This window comes from Micrasema longulum, unplaced genomic scaffold (genome assembly GCF_059751315.1).
Source record: "Micrasema longulum isolate JH-2025_06_02 unplaced genomic scaffold, ASM5975131v1 h1tg001830l, whole genome shotgun sequence".
In the NCBI taxonomy this organism is placed as follows: domain Eukaryota; kingdom Metazoa; phylum Arthropoda; class Insecta; order Trichoptera; family Brachycentridae; genus Micrasema; species Micrasema longulum.
This window is the reverse complement of record NW_028279004.1, coordinates 22992-43641: the sequence shown is the minus strand read 5'-3', so window position 1 is coordinate 43641 and position 20650 is coordinate 22992. Positions and strand designations below refer to the sequence as shown.

The 20650-nt window shown below is 30.9% G+C and overlaps 1 protein-coding gene across 1 annotated transcript in view; it reads left to right on the top strand.

Annotated features, from left to right (window-relative positions):
• Positions 1-20650, top strand: part of LOC148273797 (acetylcholine receptor subunit alpha-like) — a 103888-nt gene that overhangs the window by 69604 nt on the left and 13634 nt on the right. Inside the window, exon 3 of the mRNA XM_088238178.1 lies at positions 12690-12734. Coding sequence (XP_088094304.1) covers positions 12690-12734 — 45 coding nt within the window. The remainder of the gene's footprint in view (positions 1-12689; positions 12735-20650) is intronic.

Genomic DNA, 20650 nt, shown 5'->3' with positions numbered 1-20650 from the left:
TGCTTCCTCTAAATTTCACGCGGCTACGACTTACCGTTAAAAGTTCTATTTTACGAAAAGGACCGAAAAAAAGCCACTTTGTGGTAACGAATTGGACTAAACTGAACCAACAAGTCTCTCATAAATGTTTTCACGAATATCCTGTGCCCCAATGATTTGATTGTTAGTAAAAGTAGAGTTTTACTTTGGTTGAATTACCTAACGATTTTGTTTTTACTACCAGTCTACTAGCTAGCTTATTAATTTTAGTAAAATTAATGTAACCACTGGTTTTTTTATATTTAGCTCCGAATTAGAATATTGTGTTTTATTATTTTTCATATTATTAATTTAATTTGAATATAGAGATTATTAAATTAATAATTTAAAATAATAATTATAATGATGTAATAACTTATATTTCCATATAAGTGACTAATTTAAAAAATACTTGGTACACTTCCACTTATTTATTTTGACCAATTAGCGCTTTCACCCTCTAATGGACATCTTCAGACTGGTGAAGATTATATTTTTAAATTAATAACTTATCTAGAAATATAAGTTATTACATCATTACAATGGAATTCCATCAAGAATTGTCAATAAATAATTTAAATGAAATAGTAACAATAATGGTTTATTAACAAAAATTACAAATTATTTATCTACTTCCTACATATTTTTGTAATAGGTTTCTCTGGATTATGTTTAGTCTGCCTAACTAGGTACAATCTGTTTTAAGGCAGACATTTTTATGCAAAAATAAACAATAACATGTCTACATACTAGTTAATTTATTATAAAGTTATACAATATATATACCATTTATTATTTTATAATGTTTTTTAGTAAATTTTCCGATTTTTCTCTAGCTAAATCCAGTAACCATTTTATTAAAAATTTATTTAATTGAATTCGGGTCATGGTTTTGTAATGTTCGGGTAACAAATAGAATATTTTGGGGCCCAGAAACCTGAAATTTCTTTGCCCGAAATCAGAGTTTGTGATAGACCCCATGACCCATCCTCTTGTTTGACTTCTGGTAGTTTGGGAGTGTTCTTTTTGAGATTTGGTAGAATAATTTGATTTCACAAACATTATTATTCTAGATATATATAATTGCCTCATATCTAATATATCAAATTCCTCGAAAAACTTGACGCTGTGGTACCTAAAGGGCTTTTTAAAAATGATTTTAATAATAGATTTTTGAGCAGATTCGAGATATTTTAATATTGATTTATAAGTGCCTCCCCATTCTATTATGCCATAAGTTGTGATTGAGTTACATAAAATAAAATATTGTTGTTTGAGTTTAATTAGGGATTAGATGTAACGCATCGATTTGAAGATGTGGGAAAGTTTTCTAATTTTTTGTGTTATATATTGTATGTGTTCTGTCGTTTAAAATATTTATCAATAATTATTCCCAAATATTTTATATGGTGTACTGATTCAAGTATTTCAATGCATATTTTGAATTGAAGGTTTTGTTTAGGCTGTCCCACTGTGGTTTTACTAAATGTCAGGTATTTTGTTTTTGACAATTGAAAAAATAAAAACTAAGGAACAGAAAAATTAAAAGATAAAAAAATACTTTCAATGCAACAAATTACCAAATTTGAGCTCTGAAGTATTAAAATGTATAAAATAATGAAAATATTTTATGCTTTCACCATTATTTATAACTTTGACGGAATTATTTTTTCAGAAAAGCCGAGATTTGGCTCTCACAAAAAAATTACAGCCAAATCATTTAAAAAGATTTTTCGTTTTCTTAACAATAAGTAAAAAATATCATCGTCGGAAGAACCCTCCAATTTATATTGAAAATTATAAGCGTAATCTATTGCGTATTCGTTAATAAAATAAATTCTGAGAGGCGTGAGCAAATAATGAGAACCGGTAAACGTCAAAAAATTACGCCGTCTTTGTTATCCTACTATAGTAAAACGTTTTACTCGCCAACATTGGTAGGTTGAATTTTTAACTAATGGTTTTTCTAACTACCGCTAGTTACTATAAATGAAACAACACATTTTGTTAATTTTTAACTATTGCTACATATTTTTTACTATAACTAACGATCAAACAACCGGGCCTAAGAGTAATGTCCGATATAAACTTAATCAAACAAATGTCTTTGAGAGAGGATTATTATTAAATGTCGAGGATAAGTACTGTCCAGCCTGTTACAATGGTAACTCTTGCATTTAGTGCCCATCGTATAACTCGGATGGTTGAATTTATGACCAGAAACGCCACTGGAATCAGTAATCAAGATCAAATATATTATTTACATGTGTGTTTGTACGTACATACATTGAATACAGCTTTAACATCTACAAAAGATACTCCTAGGCATAGTAATAGAATAAGGATGGGAATATCATAGTGAAAAGACTTATGGCTGGGCGTATCTTTATATCAGGTGTAGAAGTAAAGCCCTTTGTGTATAGTACACGCAACAATCAGAATAGTTTACGAATATCCTTTATATTAATAAAAAACATTTGATATATTTTAAACATGTATTTTTTCAAAATAAAAACCTTTATTAGCATGAATAAACAAAACATTTAGTAAAAAAAGGGAACACTTAAGGTTGAACTTGCCAAAAAAGAGTCTGGCTCTTGTGTTTGGCAAGATACAAAATAGCATAAAAAAGAAATAAAAAATGCAAAACAAAATAATAAAATAAATAAAAAATTAAACAATTTTAACAAATTTTTACATCAACAATTTTACATCAATATTACATCGTGATCACTCAATAGTCCTGGGGGATAATTACAAACGCTATCTTTATCGGAATGTATCGAGACGGTAAAAGTAAATTACTTTTCTACGATATTTATATACCTCGGTATTATAAAGCTGGCTCTACCGATATGTCGATACGTGTTTTCAGGAAGATATCAATATCGATGTCTTCATTCGTTCGTGCGTATAATGTTATCTTAAACGTTAATTTATCTGATGCGTGCGCTGTAATTACCTATAGTATACTAATCTTAACCGCTAGATAGTGCTCTAACTGCTCTCATAAATGTCATCCTTACACCGCGCTCTATGTAAAATTAAAATTATCATTATTTCTTTCATACCTATTTTAAATAGCCTTCCGTAATGAAAAGCAGCTACTTCATAACAATCTTGAACATGATTTTCGTCACTTTCAGTGCGTAGATAATATGTGAACCGCGGGGTTCGGGTACTCTCAATATTGATGTACTTACTCCAAAATTCGGAGATACAGGGTCGATAGTGTATCTTCGTAATCGCTAGAGATAATTTATTTTTTACTTTATCGGCATAATGAAGGTCTTCCGATTGTAATCGCTCCCCTGACCCTGGTGCAAAATTATGTGGAATTTATTAAAATAGCTAAGATGCTTATCTCATGCACATTTTATTTTTTTATATTAATCGCCCCGGGAGTTTCTACTCTTTTGTAGAATGAGTTTTGAGATTCAGTTTGTCTCTTCACTGGTAATCTTTTCTTTTTTTATCTATAGTTTCATGTGTATGACATTGTTGATTAAATTTTATTTTGCTGTTTATTTTATTCATCTCCTTAATTATTTCATGTATAACAATTACTTCGTCATATTGTATTTGTTGCTTTACTGCAAGCAAGCAAACTTTGGGCATTCTTTCTACATGAGAATACATATTTCTTTTGAGCCTTCTTTTGAAGAGTTTGTCTATTTTTAATTTTCCCTTCATTACACAAAAAAAGAAAGGATGAACAGTAATTTATATGTGGACATATAATTGTTTTATAGATAAGAACACGACTCTTTAAATCTATTGAATTTTGTAATCTTCCTATAAATATATATTAAAAAAAAAAAAATCTATGTAAGTAAACTCCGAGATACTTTATTTTATACACAGAAATCATATTTAAATTATTGATATTGATTTTGTGGCGGTATATCTGTTCTCCAAATATTCATGTATTTTGTTTTTGCGATATTTAAATTTTATAAACGTTTTGATAAACGTATTTCCTAAATCGTAATCAATCTTATTTATCAGTGTATCAAAATTATCTACTGATATGTAAACTAGTTCATCATCAGTAAAAAGTTGGATTATACAATATAATAATATTATAATAATAATACAAGGCGGCCTCCGTGGTGTAGTGGTCAAGACGCTTGACTCACACACGGAAGGTTCCGGGTTCGATTCCCGGTGAGAACACAAAAATTAAAATGTGATTTTTCTGGGTGCTCTGTTATGTAATTCACCACTGTAATTAGGCCTCCTGGCCTGTTGTGGTGCAAAAAAAAATGTTAAAAAAAAAATGTATTTCAGAGATTCACCGATGTCATTTATACAAATACATCTTAAGAAATATAAGTGTTTGCAATGCCTAAAGTTTTGACTTCAATTTCTGTCAAAGTAAACGTGATTTAAAAAAAAAAAAGCGTTTTTTTCTGCAATATTTAGAAATGATCGTCTTGCCTTATGTTTGAATGAACCAATAAGCTAGATTACCTATAATTGGTATTTGAGCACTAATGGAGTGCTCAATGCACCATTAGATGCGAGCAAGGGAATGATGATGACAATAATCGTGCTTAACCACATAAAATTCAATTTCTCCTTGGCAGAAGTGTCTTATTCCGTACATTTCGATAATCGATAACTCGTACTCAATCTAAATTGCAGTTAGGAATGTAAAGATGTTATTTAGAATTGTAAGGTAATGTCGTAGGGGAGAAGTTTATCACCACCCTTAACTACAGCACCTGCTCGTATTCTGTAATCTCTTTAGATTTGTATGGAACATTTTTGGGATACGGCGGAAAAGGCCTTTTAACATTTTTTCAGGTATCAGCGAAAATTTTTTAGAATCGGCGAAAAACCACCTTAACTACGTTCATAGTATTTACTAAGGATGTTTGAAAATGTAGGATGGAATATTTAATTTTTAAACTGTTTTATTTCAATATGAAATAATTATTTTTTGGCACATGTTTTATTACAAACCCATTGAATTTAAATAGGTGGCCTCCGTGGTGTAGTGGTTCTGGCGGATCTGGTGGCTTCCAAAAAGAATTTCAAGGCTTTTTAAAAGTTTTGTAATCATTTTGACACATCGATAATGTCCAATTAATTTAATTCCAGTCAGTGAAGAATTCACATCCCTCTTTTCTCAATCCAACGAAGTGCATATTATGTACTTCTGGATTACTCTTTTTCAGCACAAAGATGCTAAGGCCATCAGATAGCAATTTTTCCTTTTATGTGGGCACCGCCAAGGAGACTTATGCCCTCATTGAGGGGAGATCCTTAAGCCCACCATCCTCCCGCAGCTGTTATAGAGTCCTGGGGGACTCTCTGTCAGCTGCGCATAGAGGAAAGTTATTATAAATATTCCTAAGGAATACAAACTCTATGCAGATTAAGGAGGGGGGAGGAGGACGTATGGACGGAGGCCAACACGTCGTCCCCACAACTCAGGATCCCCTCAATGCCTCTGTCCTCAGATGTGGTGAGCAGTATGTGGAGGGTAAGCTGTTATTAGGTTTCATCAGTAGAACGACGATATTCTTAAAGTGTTGCATAAAGGCACAGCCGGAAATAAAACCTGTACCACTATGGAAGATAGTCCACGAGATGCGTATTTATATCTGTACCTTAGAGGATAAAACACGAGAGTCCAATTTTGGCCATTTTGAAGTTAAAAATGCAGAAATTATCGCAATAAACTATTTTTTATATGAATGAAGCTCCGAAGTCCACTTTTGTCGCAAAAATGTTTTTTTAAGTTGAAAAAATTTAAAGTCCACTTGGTTTTAACGCATTTTTTTGCATGTGATGTTTTGATATTCGTAGTCACAGATTTTTTCAAATGTACTTTAATTACCAAATAAGCACTCCTTTACTGATGTAATGATGTAATAACGTATATTAACACATAAGTTATTCATTTAAAAAATACTTGGTACTTTATTTAACTTTTAAAGTTCCAATTAGCTCGAAATCGCAGTATCTCAAAATCTTGTTTTCTGAACATTTCGTTCAACAATGAGATTCCCTTGGTTTATCCTTTAAGGCACATATATTAATGAATTGATATGTACTATTGCTATTATATATATTTTTAATTAATCTAAAAGTTTAACATTTAAAATCAGTTTTCTTCACATATTTTTTTATTGCATGTGGACCAAATAAAAAAATAAAAGCGCATAATAAAATACTTACGTACCAATAATTGTTAATAAAATGAATTTGTACCAGTTACCTAAGAATTGGGTTTTATATTACAATTTTGTTTGCTTAGAGGCATTGCTGATCAAAGCTATTGAACACAATTTCTCAATAGTCTGTAAATATCGTGTTAAACGTGACTTCTTTAATATTTGGGAAACGTCTAAGTTTATTACATATTTGGTATCGTTCCAAGATCTTTAAGTCAATAGAAATCAAACCAAGTTAATATTTTTCAATATTGTTTTAAACATTTTTACTTCATATAAAATTTTTATACTGTTTAAATTGTTGCCAGGTTAATGAGGTTAAATTGAAATAAATATTGCAGGCATTTTTTTTTTGTTTATTTTTTCATACATATTTATTTATTTATTTATTTATTAACTAACACGCCCTACGGGCTTTTACATTTATTAGAAATTACATTCAAGTGCAGCAGTGAAACATAAGTATGTAAGTTTAGTTAAAATTAAAGATAACATAAGAAAAACTAAAAGATACAATAATTAGTAAAAATAAGGAAATGTACCAACATAGGTATATGGGTACATAGAAAAATATTTCATAAATTTACATTTGAAAACATACACACATACATACACATGCATATGCATACATACACACACACATATACATACATGCATGTACATATATATACATACACATACACATACATGCACATACATATACATACACATAAGTTTATACATTATTATAGAGATACATGAGAAAAAAAAAAGTAAATAAAAAACAATATTAAGAAATTTTATACTAATTAATTTATAACCTTTTGAATACTTTACCTATATTTATATAAAGACAGATGAAATATATCAACTTCACCATACTCGTTACCTAGCCGGTGTAGTCTAGGTATTGGTGAATTGTAATAATAATTATGACTGCCAGGAGATAACGTTAGCTGCCGAGTATTTCGAACAGGTACTTTTAAGCTCATAACACTAGTTAATTCCGGGACGTCCACTTTGCCATTTGCTATTTTATATATATTATTAACATAGAAATATAATTACAAAAATACACTTTAGAAAAATACATCTTAAAATTAAGCTATACATGAATTGGAAAAAATGCCCACAAACATTACAGCGTCTGAGCGTGGGCCATTCCTTTGAATTATTAAATAGTTTATAGCACATATATATGGTATGACATGACCACGAAAAGAAAAGAAAAATAAAAGAAATGAAAAGAATAATAAAAGAAAAACCAAATTAACATACGCTGAAATTACAAAAAAATGATTTATTTGCAGAATGCATTTATTTTTAATTTGATTTTTTTTTTTAATGTGTCTATTTGCTCCTTCCATGATAATCCAAGACCTTAAACCTACTTTTAACTGTACCAGTGATTAAATGTTTTTAAGTTCCTTGGTTAGAATATTGAAGGATCTTGGACCAACATGTAAGGAGTGCCTCTGTGCGAACTTAGTTCTACATCCTGGAACTGACAGTACACTATCGGATCTATTACTAATACGATTTAAATTATAACTAAACAATTCCCTATTCAAGTAAACATATTTCAGGCATTGAAATAAATATAACTTTCTAAAACTAAGGAGTCCACTCTCTACGTATAATTTATTACTAGGAAATAATCTATATTTTTTTATAAATTATTTTAATTATATTTTTCATTAGTATGTATTTTCATATTTTTTCTCCGTGTAAAAGTATTGTAACCTACAATACACATGTTTGTATTTCTAATAAAATTTAACAAAATAACAAATAAAAAAATAATGCTTTAACAAACGCTTTAAATACTTTAAAGCTTTCCATTATTTTTTTTCTTCAGGCAACTCATTGAATATTTAAACGAAACTACCTGTAAAATAAAAAAAAACATTAAAATCCAATTTTTTTTATTTTAAAATCTACCAAAAATTCAATTACCTTTAAAAGTAACAAGGCAGTTTATATATGTGTTACTTAATTTTAAGTTTATTTTTTACTGACCCCTAAGTTTTAACTCAAGTTTTACTTGAATTGTCCTGAATTCATATTATAGATAACTTGTGTCCTGTAAATATTTACGCTCACTTCAAGTGAGGATTTAAAGGCTGTCCAACTCGGTCTAAATTGAATACTTGCTGAGTCCTTAAGCCGTAAGTCTCCTGAATATAAAGCCTACTTTGAAATGCGAAAAATAAAAATGTTGGAAAAGGAAAAAATTGAAATAAAAAATACTGAGTTTATTTTTAATGATGTATTTTGCTATTTTTGTTGATCCAGCATTTGATTTTGAGGTTAAGCCATTAAAAAAATGAGGAGGAAAGTTTTTGAGGTTGTGTGCAGACATACAATCATAAGGTTTGAGGCTCAAACCAACTCCATCACAACACGTTTCTCATATTTTAACATGTTTTTTTACGACATTAAGAAAATACCACTAAATTAAAAAAATCTGTTCTTCTAGAACGAAATCTTGTTCACGTTCAAAGGCAAATAATGAATTTAGTTACTGGTATAATAGTTCATTTAGTTTGCTTTATAAAACATCAACAGCAGACTCTTATCCGTACCTAATGGTGCATAGGGTACACAAAATGCAAATTTTCTTAGGTAAAGTGGTCAGTCTTACTCTTCGGGTACTGGCCTAGGTACAGTAAAATAATGCTGTGTAGAGCCTTTATAATAAATAATATTTAACGTCCACTCTACCAGGAATCGGACCTTGGATCTCTAGCAAGGTATGCGATCGCGCCACATACTAAGCTGTTGAATCGAAAACAGTCGTCGTGTATTCTGGTTCTATTTCAAATATATATTCTTCATCCTCCTGGATACCCAGAAGTGCATAGGACGCTAATATTTTAATTACAGTGTATCTTTTTACATGCCGCTTAATTTATTGAAAAATAAATCAGGACTCATTTTTTCTGGCTGCGATACGATCCCACATACTATTTAATGATGCTCACACTTACACATACCTGAACACTTACTTCTACACTAATACACATAAGCACAAATCTACACTTACTCTCATACAAATGCACATAAACCCACCCTTTTGTTGTAACACAATTTAATAATATGTATGATTCTTATTTATAAACTTTGCTGGTCTGTTTTTAAATGTTACTATATCACTGTCGACTGTTTGTTTCTTTAAAATAAATCTTAATTATTTTATCCACAAAAGCAAGATGACTTATATTACTCTTTAGATCTTGTCTAAGAACAAATGCAATATTGCAATGGAAACCAATCCTGCCGGGAATCTTACCCGGGCCTTTTGGATTGTAAGCAAACGCACTTACCAGTACACCATGAGGCCGACTAATAACCTTTGACAATATTTTGAGTTTGTCCAAATTTTTGTGGACATAAACTGGATTCAGCCCTCTAGGAAGCTGTTAATATAAACATACTGCAACGCAGACTGAGAAAATTTTAGAGAAAGAAATATAGAAGTCTAAGAAGAAGTATAAAAATTGTTTTTTTTTTCAGGCGTTGTCACAAATATCAACAAATGGCAGAATTGAATAAATATAGATGTTTAAATATAAGCAAAAATATGAATGTTACAAAGTGTGAAAACTGCCACATAAACCGGCCGATGAGAGGTCATAAGCCCTGTAGATGCCTGGACTTCTATATTTTCTTCTCTAAAATGTTCTCTAACTCTGTTGTAGTATGTTAAGGTGATTCTAATTAAAAATATGAAACTAATTATTTATAGATGGCGCTTTTATATTTTTTTATTGAAAAATGCAATTTTTACGTTTATTTTCAATTGAAATTTTACAAAACTTGGTTTGCGGAAACTTTACACTAAATTGATTTTGACAAATACAATAACAATATAATTATGGTCCCTTTCACAAAATGGTGTACAGAACAAATAATAAAATAATTAAAGAATCAGTTTGATAACCGTTGAGTCTAAAGCATAGTGTAGGATTTTGTGTACGTTACTAACAAAACTGTACGTATTCTTCACACATGTTCTACGAAACATCGAACACAAAATTGGCTAGTGTTTAAATGTATTCAAAATTTGCCATTATTTCGCTGGTATTATTCGGTACAAAGTACGGTAAATGAGCATATAATATGTATGTGTTGTAAGTTGAACAGAGATCCACAAAACTTTATTTACACTCCAAGGAGGAGGCCGAGAAGCCCTTATGTCCTGTTTTACACTACGAATAACATTGTGTGGTTATACTGTACAGAAGCCGATAAACCACTTTCAACGCCACAACTCTACGTATTCATTTATTTAATTAATTAATGTCTTCAGATATGACTTTAAATCAGTATTTTGAAAGAGAACTTAGAGGTTTTTTTTTTATGTCATATTACTTAAAAAAAACAACAGTTTTTCATATTTAGATAAAGTTAATTATAAGAAATTTTTCATAGACTCAGAACCAATTATAGATTTTCACAAATTGTACAAAGTAAGTTAAGAAATATAATACATTGACATTATTTACATATAAACATAACATAAAAACAAAAATAACGGATAAAAACTGAAGTGTACTTCTGGTGAATTATTTATTTATTTATGCTTTATTAAGTTAGTTAATAACATCTTAAAAACTAATGTAAACTTTAAATAATATTACATTTTTTTAATAAAAATTTCTCAAGAACCTATTTTTTCAAATTAATTTTAAATATTTAAATTTTTTCTATTTCCTTCATTTCTTCTTATTTGAATGGGGCGGTTTTAGGGCGGGGATGCGATGCATGTAGACAGGGTAAGGAAGAGAAGGGTGAGTTCGAAATATACATTTTTAGTATTATAGTACCTATTCAGATGTCTGATGAAATTTAAGGGTTAATTTTAGTGCTGGCGATACAATAAAAATATATTTTATTAACCTTAAAAATAACTGAAAAATCTCTAGACTTTTACCGGTTCTTTATAAGAACAAAAATCAGTATTAATGTTTGTACGAAGTTTTCCCCGAATATGAATTATGCAGCACCCAAAACCGACCAGACTTTTGCTCAGTCATCTCTCTTTTATTGTTTCTACAGTGTTTAGTATTTTGAAAGAGTATATTAAGCTCTCAAAGACAAACCGTATTTATAAAAATGGGGTTTGGAACTGAATTTTCCTTGGGGGAAGAATTTGAATTAGGAACGTATTCCAACATAGATAAAGAACATTTTAGAGAAAGTAATGTGCAACCCAGGCATCCACAGGGCTTATGACCTATCATTAGATGGTTTAAGTGGCCACTTTACACACCGTGTGACATTCACCATTCTGTTTTTGTTTGAACATCTATATTTCTTTGATTCTTCCATCTGTTGAGTGCCTACACTTCTGTGTTCCCTTCTCTCAAATGTTTTTTATCTTTGTTGTAACATGTTAACATTAACAGCTCCCAAAATGGTTAAATCCAGTCCTTGTCTACAAGGAATTGGACAAACTCAAAACATTGTTGATGGAAACTCCTTGATGATTTGAGTCATCTATTAGAGTTGGTTGTATGATGTTAATTGAATGTTTGTACTTTTATAATTAGTATTTTGTGTTATTTTTGTATAGTATTCTTGTTGTTAGTTATTATCTTTATTCATATAATTCCTATGTACGTGTGATGTCACCGTACTTCTCCTAAACGGCTTAACTGATTTACGTGCGGTTTTCAGAGAAATAAAGATCTTTGCGCTGTGCTTGTTCGTAGATATTAAATTTTTCAATCGAATATGTAAAAAAGAAGTTAAGAGCATAAATGTTTTATTTATTGATCTATCAGGGTTGCATTCGAGGCAAATGCAATAGCAAAAAAAAAAAGGTATTTTTTTTTTGTGTATAAAAAAGTTTGTTTTTGAATGTTTGCAAATAGCATTTGTTTTTTGTGGATCTCAATCAGATTCTTTCCTTAAATTCCTTATAATTTCTACCCATTTTTTCTTTTTATTGGATTTTTAAGAACACTAAAGTAATGTTAAATTCAATACATTTTTAAAATACGTATTCCTACATAAGTACACTCCATTGTTGGTGAGACGACCGGAGTTTGGCGTTTGCAAAAAGAATGCTATATTTGAAAATTTATTTATTTTATGTTTTGGAATTCAACGATAAACAAGTACCTAGGTACCTACTTGAATTCAATATAAAAAAAAATTAGTTTTGGAATTCAATCACAAACAAGTACCTAGGTACCTACTAATCAATGAAAATTATTTTGCCAACGTTCGGGCAGGACAACGTCTGTCGGGTCCGCTAGTTTAAGATTACAATTCGTTCCGACTACGGTTACATGTTACTAGTGTCTCAAAAAAAAAAAAAAATGTGAATGTATAAAAAAAGGTGAATCTTTATACAGTACACATTTTATTATATTACATGTCATTATTTCCATACTATTCTTTTTTGTATAATTTCAATTGTTGTAAAACAGCGCAGTGCGGAATATTTTGCAAATTGTATACGATTATTTTTTAATTGGATTTTTTCCTTTTTTCCAGAACTTGAAAAACCAGATCATGACAACGAATTTATGGGTCGAACAGGTAAATATAAAACAGTCATAAATATTTTATATTCCTAACTGTTCTGTAATTTAATCACATCATAGATTTCTTCTCAATTGCTAATTGCTAATAAAATATGTCAATCAAAGCTTAACTGGCAGTGCACAACGGAGTTTTAGTCCCAACACTTATGTTTGGAAGTGAAACACGGAACTGGCAGAGGAAGGATGAAAGCAGAGTGAACGTGTTTGAAATGCGATCTTTTAGACGATCTTATATTCCAAACGCTCTCGTGGCCATAGAAAAAGCTTATTTACAATTAAAATACGTTAGATAGAAATCTTTTCTACGGCCGTGCGAGCGGTTCAGAATAGCACCGCTGAAAAAGAACATCGAATGGAGATGAGTTTGCCTCGTAGTTTTGTGGTTGGTGCGTTAACCTACCAAGCTCGATTAATGGGTTCGATTCCTGGCAAGGTGGACGTAAAATATAGGTTTCAAAAGTAATTCTACACTGCAATATGTTTTTTTTCTCTGGACCGGAACCTGAAAAGCAATACTGATCACCTTACCTTCCATGTAAATACATTGATCCATATACACTGCAATAGAAATGAAGTGAGACGAGGACAACCAAAGAAGACGTGGCATGATCAGATAAACCAAAATCTTAAGTCTGATCGAATCAAAAGCAGACAGAACCGAAGGACATGTATGAGAAGATGTATGAATGTGGAAGAAGCTAGGAATGTACACCAGGATAGACGTGTGTGGCGGTCCACTCTCTTCCCTACGAGGAAATGGCGTGATGGTTGTAGATTTCTTCGACTCTTTTTTTTGTAAGAATTGAATATAAGCCAAGGTTAAAGCAAATTATTAGTAGATGGGAGATTGGCAAATTGATGTATAAGAATCAACATAAAATACAAAGGTGAATTTTTATACACTGTGATTGATCTTGATCTCTCGTTTTTGTGTTTTGTTCCTGAAAAATGTATCATTCATTTAAATAAAGTAGTTATGCTTGATTTTAGATTCAAACAATAAATGACAAAATCCGAAGTCTGTGGCATATTTTGTTTTTTAAAAATGTTAGAGAACATAAGAATGTGTTTATGTGCACATATGCGTAAACTGTGGGGTCATAATCTATTGATTGATGACACACACACGTGAAATGATTTCACCTGAAATATTAGGATTTTCATGATTTCATGATGATTTCATGATTTTCATGTTTTTTTTTGCACCACAACAGGCCCTGAGGCCCAATTACATTGGTAAATTACAGCACAGTACACCCAGGCAAGAGAAAAATAACCTTTTTTGTGTTCTCACAGAGAATCGAACCCAGAACCTTCTGTGTGTAAGTCAAGTGTCTTAAACACTACACCACGGAGGCCGCCATAGAGCAAGTCATAGAGCAAGTTATAGATTAAGTCATTATTTTATAATTAAAACAATGCATTGTATTCTGCAAGACTAACAGTATAGCTCATAAAACGTTCGTCTACACAAGAAAAACGTCCTGCAGTACATTCACGCCATAGAGCCATGAAGAACAAAGAAGCGTAGCCTACAAAGAGACGGCAGGGCGTAAAATGTTTCCGTAAAAGTTCCATATATTTATCATGTAATAAATACACCATAAAACCTCAAACCTCGTGTCTCCTGTCATCTTCCAACTGGAATAGGAGTTTTAACTCTCAGCAACAGCAAAATCCCTCATATAAATTAAATACACTTACTTAGGTGCAAATTCATAAAAACGATTAGTTTACACAAAAAAAAAACGTTTAAAATAATTTTGTACGGAAAATCACAAACTGTGTGATTTTTTTTTATCCACGAAATCGGAAAATGTCTATCAAATTTTGCGATTTATTTTTTATGTAAATTTCAAACAAGAGGGTGGAAAAACAGAATAGGCACGTGATGGACAAGCATCCAAATGTAACTTTCATTTTTTTAACAGCGAAAATGTTCCATCCCTAAAATAGCGCTTTAATTACTAAAACGGAAGCTAAACGGACAGTGGATTGTATGTCAAACAATATCTTTGTTAATTTGGAAACACGTGCCTGGGGTAGAAAAATACAGATTCAAATCGCATTTCACATTCAAATGATGAAACGCTTTGTCAGGACCTGGAACTTGTGATATACGCATCGTGACGATAATACACATAGCTATCATCCTATATATTCAAATTGGAATTTTTTTTTATTTTTTTTTGTTGCTGTAAAGCGTTGGTGACACCTGAGTTTCTTTATTCAAGTAAAATATTAGTCACGTGGTACAAGTTAATTTTACCATAACATATTTTTAAATCATGTATCTCCCTAGTAAGTTTTTAAGTATTTAATGAAAAATGCATTGAAAACCTTTGAACGAAACCCTTGTCACTTTTATTTCTTAGTTATTTTGTGTTGAGCAATATTCTAATAAGTATAATGAGTTACATACACATTATGTTTACTTTTTAACACTGTTTTTCAATACTTTTTGTTTGTGTCATTTTTAAATATGACGATTGGAGAATTTTCAAAATAGTTCTCTTTTGATGAAATGAAAGTTACGAATCCATCATTAATATTAATAATAATAACTATATAAAAATCATGTTTTATTAACAAAAATAACCATTTCTTTGTCTACTGCATACACACTTAGCTTAGGCAGACATTTTTATGCAAAAAAATATTAACATTACTACCTACAAGTTTATTTATTATGCAGTAATACGATATTAATTTATACCATTTATTATTTAAGAACATTTTTTTATTTATTAATAAATTTCATAAAAGGTACATGTTTTTTAAAAATTATATACATATCTACTTTTACACATCTAGTAAATGTTATCACTATAACTTTCCAAAAAAGAGACTACCCCTTGTTCTTGGGGAGTGACTTACACTGTTGTAGTTGTTTATTTATAAGAATTTACATAATTTTAAATACGAGTACATGAGAAGAAAAAAAACTTAGGACTTATAAAGAAAAAAACATAAAACAATAAAAAATTCATACTAATTAAAATTTAATGTAGTTTTTACACGTGTTCAAGAAATTTCTTTAGATTTACTTTAACATACTTTTACAAGTACATTTTCAGATTTTAAAGTACCCAATAACCAATTTTTTACGAATTTATTTAATTAAATCCGGGCACGGTTTTGCAATATTTCGGTAGCATATTTAATATTTTGGGGCCCGAAAACCTGAAATTTCTTTGCCCGAATTCAGAGTTTGTGGTAGACCCCATTACCCACCCTCTAGTTTGACTTTTGGTAGTGTGGGAGTGTTCTTTTTGGAGTTTGGTAGAATAATTTGCTATCACAAACATTATTATAAGAATATATTATTGCCTTATATCTATGATCTCAAATTCCTCAAATAACTTGACGCTGAGGTACCTAAAGGACTTTTTAAAATTATTGTTTTAATTATTGATTTTCGAGCAGATTCGAGAGGTTTTAATATTGATTTATTAGTGAATCTCCATCAAATTAATAATGCCATAAGTTATAATCTAGTTACATAATATAAAATATAGTTGTTTGAGTTTAATAAGGGATAAGTGAGTTTAATGTAACGTATCGATTTGAAGATATGGGAAAGTTTTCTAATTTTTTGTGTTATATATTCGATGTTTTCTGTATATTTAAAATATTTATCAATAATTATTCCTAAATATTTTATATGGTGTTCTGATTCAAGTATTTCAGAGCATATTTTTTATTGAAGGTTTTGTTTAGTCTGTCTCACTGTTGTTTTACTAAATGCTATATATTTTGTTTTGTCAATATTTAAAGTTAAGAGATTATTATCCAGCCACATTTTGACTTTATTGACACCGTTTTGTACCGAAAAATAAGTTTTATCCCATTTGTCACTAGTAAAAATTAGAGCAGTGTCATCTGCAAATGCAATTATGTCTCATTTTTTTATGTGTGTCAGACATAAATCATTAATATACAAAATGAAAAAATCGGTCCCAAAATACTACCTTGCGGTATACCCAGATATTTAATTTCACTAACTTCGTTCAGTTTTTTCATTTTCAATTATAATTGACGGCATTATTTCTTCTTCTGTTGTTTCATTTGTGTATTTTGATTAATTTTGAGCCATAGAGATAACTTGCCCACCACATACCGCACACCGCATTGGAGGACATAAATCTCCTTGGCTGTGCCTACATACACGGAAAAAATGCTATCTTGTAGCATTAATACCTTTGCGCTGAAAAAATGTAATCCAGAAGGTCATAATATGCATTTCATTGGGTTGAAAAAAGGGAAAAGTGAATTCTTCACTGACTAGGATTAAATTAATTTAACGTTAGAAATTCGCCGAAATGAATACAATTTTTTTTTGAAAGCTTGAAATTATTTTTGGAAGCCACCAGATCTGTATATCTGACAGGACCTATAACAGGACCATGCATAGTAGTAAGAAGCTTTATTCAGTAATCATAGAGAGGGGAAAGGAAAAAGACTACAGGATAGAGGAATATTATTATAATTCAAATGCTATTCCACCAAAAAATGTCAGTAGAGAGACTCAATCTGCATTAGAGATGGTGATCATTTAAAAAACCGTTTTAAATACCAGGGCCTCGATTACAATGGGAAATTAACATTTATCTTCATTTATCTACAAATTCAAATTAAATTTTCTGTATGAAAAGCAGAATATGCATAAAACACTTTCTTCTATATGTTCAATTATAGGTTATCGACAAAGATACGTTAAATGTTAATACAAATATACTCATTTTCGTACACAAATATCGGTTTTTATATTTAGACAGTCGAATATAACTCTGTTAACTTTACTTATTTATTTATATATTAACGAACACTGTCCATGTACACAATTTATAGGGTTTAAATATTACAATAAAATAATAGTTAAAAACATTAAAAATAGAAAAGAAGCATTGGCAAACATAAAGGACTAATCTGAACTATTTATTTAGTGCTCGTTTAAATCGTTGTAAACTTAATCCAAAAACGTCCAGATCTTGTCTTGAGTTAACAATACGACAAATACGAGTCATTGGAGAATTAAAGCCATCGTTTGATTCTATTACATTGTAATTGGGGCTCTGGGATCTTCCTATCGGTTATTTCAGCCTTTTAATCCGAATATATTGAGTTGAATAGTTTTAAAATTATCGTTCATCTCTTGAAACGCCAGGTTCTGTTTCGGCACCCTGTTCACAGTTCACGAGGTGAAAATTGCCACTCAAGTATTGAGTCTTTGTATTGAGCCTCATGCTGTACAGAGCCCCATACCTATATATTGAGACCCATATATTGAGCTCCATTTTGAACGTTTATTAACCTACCTAGGATTTGAAATTCGCAATATCGACACCGATATGCAGTGTCATGCAAAAATATAGTGGCTGTCTGTTCGCAAAAGATGATCGGATTTGAAAAGTATATTGAAGAGTGAATGTGTACATACTGTACATACCTAAACGTAAGATGCGAGTCATCATTTTATTTTCCTGTCTATTTTAGTCTGTATTACTTTACGGGTTGTTACCCATTACGTAATGATGACTCTAAACACACTGTAGGAGTTAATGAATAGAAAGCCAATAGCTGCTTAACTGCCGATATGTACAGAAAAATAGGTCCGCATTATCCGCGGTCGCCGTATTCCGCAAGCGAATTGTCATATTAATAGGTGAATTCTGACTTACGCTCGTTCGGCTTCTAGGTGCGTAAAACAATTCACGAGATCTCGTTCTAGTGTAACTATTGTGAACATACAAATTGACGTATTTCAGTACATTAGGATTATTTATACTTTCAGAAATAGAATAATGTACTCGTATATCAATATATATGTACTATATTTAAAAAAAATATATATATATCTCAATCGAATAAATGAATTTTTCAATATTATCAATATTTGAAGTATTTACTTTAACCACCGTTAGTTTTATTTTCACCTAATTGAAAATATTATAAACCTAATTTTCACGCATGTTTGGACATAGTGGTGTTTGCATCCTTTTTAACTGCATGTCATTGATGTATTTTTTCGTAAATACTATATATACCGCGGTGAAAGTAAAGGTGAAAGAGTATTTTAGTATTTGCATGTTGGTGTAGTGAGTATCCTGATGAAGAGACGGGTACATCTTTAAAATCGGGTTGTGGTCCTGTGGCTAGAGTCTCGGACTCACGGACCAAAGGTCCGTGGTTCGAATCCCACTCTACCCCAACTCGATTCCATTTTCTAATAGTGAGTTATTTACAACTCGTTGAAAATGGCCCTCAAAATTAAATATTTGGGTAAATCATAAGAACGCAAATATTTATTTTTTATAAAAAAAAATAAAAAAATCTCGAAACCTGTAGAGATAACATAAAAACAATAAAACGCGCATTTACAGCCAATTAGCCAAACAAAATGGATTTTTAACCCTCAAAAATGGACGCGCTATATCTGAATTATGCTATTTATATAAATTATCAAATAATAAAGTAGACTCTTTTTAACCTACTCTCCAAAATAAATCTGAATGCCCCCTTTCACGGGACAAAAAATGAGTATTTATTCCGCATGCAAGTCTGTAGCACTAAATACGGACAACACTCTTTCCTTTATCGTTCTTGCTCAAATTAAGACTCATTCTTTCTGGCTGCGATACGCTTCCACTTGCTATTTAATGGTGCTCACGCTTACACATACCTGAACAATTAATTCCACACAAACACGCCTACACTTACTCCCATACAAATACACACAAACAAACTCTTATGTTGTTCCACAATTTGATATGTATGATTTTTATTTAGAAACTTCGCTGGCCTTTCTTTAAACCGTATCTTTTTTATGTTATTATATCGCTGTCGACTGTTTGTTTCTGTAAAATAAATAAAATATGCAAAAAGTCGGTAAGTGGTTTATATAAGTACTAGTATTTATTAACATTTAACAAAAAAATACGAGTAAAATAAATGTCAATCCCCCTGATTTTACTGTGCCTTTGAATTCAAACGATACGTGTGCATTCAGACGAAACATGAGGCCAATGTGAGAGTAAAATGAGAGTATTGTGATGGCTTTTAATTGTGTAGAAGAAAAATCGTTCTGGAACCCGATGTGAATTCAAAGGAGATTATATTATTACGAGTAACCCATTCGCGGGTTTCAGCGAGTGAGCAAACGGCCCCTTGCAGCGTGGGGGTACCTATTGGTCCTCGTAAAACATAACATTAGCAGTGCCGTCACGTTGCGCAGTGAGTGTGGCGCTGTTTTGCTGCCCTTTGTATCGCCGGATGAGAGACACAATTTTTAATGATCCCGTTTCCCGCCTTTTTAATCTGACACGCCATAACTTGCGCCGAAACGTAACGAAATGGCGGACGAAAGCGCGGAAAAACGAATATTTGCGGCAAAAACTCTGAAAGAAATATGCATGAGTTTTTTTATTGAATTTATTCAATAAAGCAGGTACTCAGTTTAAGACATGTTTTCAATTTTGTCTTGAATTTTTTTTGAGACTGTGCTATTTGCTTAAATAGGTGTAAAAAAGCCGTAATGAGTACTTTAACATAGGTTTTGTCTGTTTTTTTTAATTTAAAAATGAGCACCAACAGTAAAACAAAATGATATACGTTTTACGTCATTGTAAAAAAAAAATCTATTCTACAAGATATTGTGATTGCTTTTTATCGATATCATTCCAATTCTGCACTTAAGACTGCATAGGTTGCATTGATTCATCAATTGCAGCGTATCTTGATCATTTTTATTACGTGAGGGTTAGATGATCAATCTTACGCTTTAGGTACCAGTTCAGGGACTATAAAATATTCAAGTTTAAAATCACTCTGTTAAATAAATGTAAAAAATAAGTGATTGCTTTTACGGTACATGAATAATTTTATGTGATTACAAACCTTTAAAATGTTATG